This window comes from Xenopus tropicalis, chromosome 1, assembly GCF_000004195.4.
Source record: "Xenopus tropicalis strain Nigerian chromosome 1, UCB_Xtro_10.0, whole genome shotgun sequence".
Lineage (NCBI taxonomy): Eukaryota > Metazoa > Chordata > Amphibia > Anura > Pipidae > Xenopus > Xenopus tropicalis.
Window position 1 is genome coordinate 143,091,204 of NC_030677.2, and position 5,986 is coordinate 143,097,189.

At 38.9% G+C, this 5,986-nt stretch overlaps 1 protein-coding gene across 1 annotated transcript; it reads left to right on the forward strand.

Moving 5' to 3' along the window:
• The first annotated feature begins 3,097 nt into the window (after nt 1-3,097).
• Nucleotides 3,098-4,057, forward strand: LOC100488993 (olfactory receptor 6B1-like). The gene has a single exon (XM_002934320.5). The coding sequence runs from the start codon at nt 3,098-3,100 to the stop codon at nt 4,055-4,057; it is 960 nt and encodes a 319-aa protein (XP_002934366.4).
• Nucleotides 4,058-5,986: the final 1,929 nt, after the last annotated feature.

Genomic DNA, 5,986 nt, shown 5'->3' on the forward strand with positions numbered 1-5,986 from the left:
GCCTTTTTTCTCAGTAGTGTGCCCTTAAAGAACTGGAGACCAAATCTGCTCTTGATAAATGGTGTTCTGCCAATGTAGTGTAAAGTGGAAGAATTGACTTCTCCTCCTCCTTGAAATTATACCAGCTTTTCAATATAGGATATTATCTTGCTGGTCTTTACTACTGCTGGCTGTCATTGCTTGTTGCTGCTATGAATGTGATCCAGTAATCCATCAAGAACCTGCAGCCTGGGGCTGAGTAGGAGTCCCTGTGCACCAGGCCCCACTGAAGATTTTTCAGTGGGGGTGCCTAGTGAAGATTAGTTATGCAACTGGTTGGTGTGGTCTAGTCTACACCATGTTTCCAGCCCTCTCTCTATTTCTGCACGAGCCATCTGACCAGGGGTTCTACTCATTTAATTAGCCATGGCTTCTCTGACCTGGCCTTTCTTGTACTATCAGGAATCTGGTTCAGTATCTGTTTCCAGCAGCCCCTTATGGGTAATTTCTAAATGTTGTAGTAAAGAAAAACCTTTACCAATACTTTAAAATATGCATTTGAATTAAACATGTCCGGTTTTAAGAATCCTGAGACTTAGGGGCAAGGGAATTCCTCAGTTTTAAAAATTAGGAATCCTGAAGTAAAATGTTTTCACTGTTTTCACATTTTCCTGACATTTAGGAAACTGACACTTTTATCAAAGCAGACTGATGTGTCTGGTAATTAAATCTGAATTGTTTGATTTGAGCAGCCAGATGTAATTCTTAGTAATTAGAGCTCAGTATGCTAGCTGAAGTCTAACATTCAAATGTTCTGCAATTTGTCCAAAAAGCTTTGCAAAAATTTTTTTAAAAATAATTTGTAAATGACAGCATCTTGTTAATTTTGTTAATATCTTTATGAGCTAGTACAGGGCAAATGTCATTTATCCATTTTTAGATATTTAGAGCCAAAATATTATGCCCTTTTACAGAGATTATAGGACTAATTTACATGTGCAGTTCTGGATGCAAACCACAATACTTTTGCATCCAAAAGGTAGAATTTTCCCTACATTTGCAGTCTAATGGCAGCTGCAAGGAGCATTGAGCTTTGTGCAATTTTGTCAAATGCATAATTGCACTTGTGATTAGTCATAAATTGGATGCAATTCCCCTCAATTTTTTTTTGGGTTTTGAGATTGCATCATTCGCAATACTTGTTGTAGTGTAAAAATTTGATCTGCACACTATTCTTTTGGTGAAAATATGCCCCACAAAGGTGGCAGTAGCTTCAGGGTTCTATAGTATCAACAGGCATGTTTTAAGGTGACAGTAGCACCAGGCTTCTACTGGGTACACAATTCAAGATAGAAGGCAGAACAGACACAGCAGCGCTGAATGCAACTATGTTAAAGTTAAAAACCCACTTTTTGGACACAAGCAGCATTAATGAATAGTGTATATTGGTGCAATTATGGTGTCCGATTTTAAAATAAGCCTTTATACATCATTCATATCAGCCCCTTCCCCAGTGGAGCTTACAATTCATGGCCCCTTCTGCATTCACACTCACTCTAGTCAGTTTATCAGTTAACCTGCCTGTATGCTTTTGAAATGCAAGAGCAAACAAAAATAAAAAAGAGAAAAAAGGAAGAAAGACACTGGCAGAACAAACAAATTCCTTGCAAATTGTGACCTGGCTGGAATCAAACCTTGGACACCAGGGCTGAAAGGCAGCAGTGCTACCCATATTAATATGTCCATGATTTGTGGTATGCTGGCATTTATACTGGATTATTTATCTATATATTAATACTTTTTACATTACAAAAATATTTACAGTATTGCAAGTGATGACTTATATGTCTCACTTATACCTGCTGCCCTCCTGCCCTCCATTCACTTACCGAGACACAGTGAGCAAAGTGCAATGGCCATGTTTTTTTCCACAATGCACCATTTTCTCCCAACAATTCCTGTGCTATTGCAGACACACACAGGGTTAGATCCGACCCTTGCTGCACTTCCCCTCCCCGACCGTTCCTCCCCTGATGCGTTAAATTTACACGGGCTCAGGGGAGGGCGCCAGGCGGGGGCCCCTGCCGGGGGTTAGGGGACGTGGCCGGCGGGGGCACCTGCAGGGGGGGAGCCCCCGTGGGCCTTGCACCCTCCTGTCTGACCCTGAACACAAACAATAGTGCAATAATGCAATAGTGCTGCATCTACCACATCTGTGCCGGATTTGTCAAAATGGATGCAACTGTGTGTACGCTTAGTCACAAATCATTCTATCACATAATTTCTGGTGTTTGTCACGTGCGTAACATCTGCACCCTATTCTTTCAGCACAAGTGTGTTTGACACAGGATATAAAATCACTGAACATAAGCAACAGACAAAAGTACCCAAGGAAAGATTCTCAAAAAATAAGGAAATTAATCAAGCAATGGAATGTTAGACCTTAATACAAACATTTAATACAACATATAAATATATACATATAACTATATATATTTATATCTGCTGTCATGTGTATGATTCTCCTAGTGCATGAGTGGCATTGCATTTTGTTTATTATAACATGGTTTCCTTGAGCAAAGTCAATATTCTCACTGGGGTCGAGTTTAGGCTAAACATTTAGCATATTTTAAACTTAATGCAATAATCACACATTCCTGTGAAAAGCTATAGGAGTGCTGCAATATTACTTAAAGTAAAGAGTGATTTTTATTTTATTTTAATTTTTTAAATATACCCTTAAATTGCTCCCAGCCTAGAGATACTTACTGCAAGTGACACTAATTATTGTTCACAGTAGCAGGGAGATGGCTGCGCCAAAAACTATGGGCTAGAGGCTCTGCAGTCCCTCAGTTGGCTACAGTACTTCTTTCATTTGTACTCCAGCCTATGGCAGGGTTACCCACACTCAGCTCCACGTGACTAAAAGGAGAGCACTTGCTGACTCCTGTCTTGATCTTCACGGTACCGCTAGGACTCGGGGGCTTAGGGGGAACTGTTCTAGGGAAAAATGTACTGAAGGTTCTTTTCTAGCAATGCTGATATATTCCTATGGCTTTATAAAGGCTCATTTAATACTAAAACATTTTCATCCCCAAAGCAGGATTTGAAGCTGATTATGGAAGAAACTGGGAATATGACCAGAGGCACTTTTATTTTATTAGGATTCCCTTCCTGTAGGCCATTACAAATACTGCTTTTTTTCATCTTCTTTTTAGCCTATATTTTGACTATTATGGAACACCTTTTCGTCATTGTCATCCTTTGGACTAATTCCAGACTCCATAAACCAATGTACTTTTTTCTGGGACATTTGTCTTTCCTGGAGTTGTGGTATACTACAGTGACTATTCCCAAACTGCTGTCTGTTCTCCTGGTAGAAAGTGGGCAAATTTCATTACCTGCTTGCATGTCACAACTTTTCTTCTTTATTTCCCTGGTATGCACAGAATGTGTCCTGTTGGCTGTAATGGCTTTTGACCGTTTTGTGGCAATATGCAAGCCAATGCATTACATCACTATAATGAGGTGGCGCCTCTGTTTCATTTTGGTTTCCGGATCCTGGCTTACGGGCTTCCTTATATCTTTCATTAAGGTTTATTACATCGCTCGTCTTAAATTTTGCCATTCAGGAGTCATAAATCACTTCTTTTGTGATATTTCTCCTTTACTGAACATGTCCTGCACCGACATAAAGGTCACTGAGCTTGTGGATTTTATTCTAGCCCTAATCATCCTCCTTCTCCCATTATTACTTACTGTTATTTCCTATGTTTGCATTCTGATTACCATCATACAAATGCCGACTTCAAGTGGGCGCTATAAGGCCTTTTCTACATGTGCATCACATCTAACAGTGGTTATCATATTTTATACAGCCACACTCTTTATGTATGCAAGGCCCAGTAGGGCACAAGCCTTAAACTATACCAAGTTTGTATCTGTCATTTATACAGTCATAACACCTTTTCTTAATCCTATTATCTACTGTCTGAGAAATAAGGATGTAAAACATGCAATATTTAAGTTGTTTCAGCCAAAGAATATGGCCCATGGGCAATTTTTTCCTGGCTCTTAGGGCTGTGGTAGATGGGGGACTAGTTGCCCGTGACAAATCAACCTTGTTTCGGGCGACTAATCTTCCTGATATGCCATCCCACCGGCTTGAATGTAAATCGGCAGTGGGATGGCATAAGCGGCGCTGCAATTTCCCAAAATTGCGGAAGTTTCCTCTCAAAGCAACTTCCACAATTTCAGGAAATCACAGCGCCGCATATGCCATCCCACCGGTGATTTACATTCAAGTCGGTGGGATGGCATATCGGGAAGATTAGTTGCCCGCAACAAGGGAGGTTTGTTGTGTTCACCTAATCTCCCCGTCCACCACGGCCCTCAAATGTTTACATTTTTTTTAAAATTATGCTTCATTCATATTTACATTCTATGGTTTTACCCAAATAGACTATGAAATATAAAATAAAGAAGAAAAAGAGAACCCCCGTAATTAGAAAACACTTTTACCAATAGCTTCCCACTGTTTGATTCAACTCAAAATACCAATCAGGAGTTCATTAACTGATTCAATAAAGTGATTTGCGCTAAATAAATAAAAAAAGTGCAATTATTAGAATTGCTAGCTTTTTCAATACTGTCACTTAAAAACACTTTTTCTAAAAAAACACTTCAATTCAACAAGGTGCATGTGCTATAGTTTTGCATTCTTACAGTTTCTCTTTAAAACCATCAATTGGTGACTGAATAAATTAGGTAAAAATGTGCCAGTTATTTAAAGTGCCAATTTTTTATAATCTCACTTAAAAAAGACCTTTAGAAATCATCCAATCAAATGCATGTGCTATTCCTTCAAAACCATTAATTAGAAAAGTGCTAGTGCCACAAATTCAAATATCACCATATATATATAGTTTTCTTATTAAAAGATCAAAAATGAATAAATGACTATTGAATTAATGAATTAACAAACTATCAGACAAATTATTGGATTGATAATTCACCTTATTAGGTTTATATAGAGAGAAAAGGAAGATTCAGGAGGTGTGGAGATATCCCAATTATATTTAAAGGAACAGTAACAGCAAAAAATCAAAGTGTATAAAAGGAACTACAGTATAATGTACTGTTGCCATGCACTGGTGCAACTGGTGTATTTGCTTTAGAAACATTACTATAGTTCAGTAAATGAAGCTGCTGTGTAGCCATGGGGGCAGCCATTTAAAAGAGAGCAAAACATCACCGGTGATGTTGCTCATAGCAGCCAATCAGATGCTTTGCTTTGGTTTTCTAACTGTTGAAATCTAGTTGCCGATTGGTTGCCCTGGGCAATCCTTTACTCCACTTTTTACACAGCATGATAAATATACCCCTTAGTATCAATTTGGCATTCCAGTAGTAAAAAATATTCATATATTAAAATCAAAAGGCCATCAAATGTTAAAAAACCTGCTCCACGGTGCCTTGACGCATGTTTCGCTTAAATAGCTTTCTTAAAAGGCAAAAGAATAAGGGGCACATTTACTAATCCACGAATGTCCGAAAAGCGTCCGAATGTGTTTTTTTCGTAATGATCGGTATTTTGCCATTTTTTCGGAAATTGTTGCGACTTTTTCGTAGCCGTTACGACTTTTTCGCAAAATGTTGCGACTTTTTCGTAGCATTACGACTTGCGCGAATTGTCGCAACTTTTTCGTAGCCTTCACGCCGAGTACGAAAGTTTCGGATTCATTCAAGCTTCGGTATCGTGACTTTTCTTGGGCCAGGTTGGAGCTGCAGAGTGCCATTAAGTCCTATGGGAGGCTTCCAAAATCATGCTAAGTCTGAAAGTTTTGCCCGCAGTTTACGAGCGCTCAATACGAAAAAGTTGCGACAAGATACGAGCAAATCTTAACGGCTACAAAAAAGTCGCGACAATTCGCGCAAGTCGTAATGGTTACAAAAAAGTTGCAACAATTCACAAAAAAGTCGTAACGGCTACTAAAAAAATCGCAAA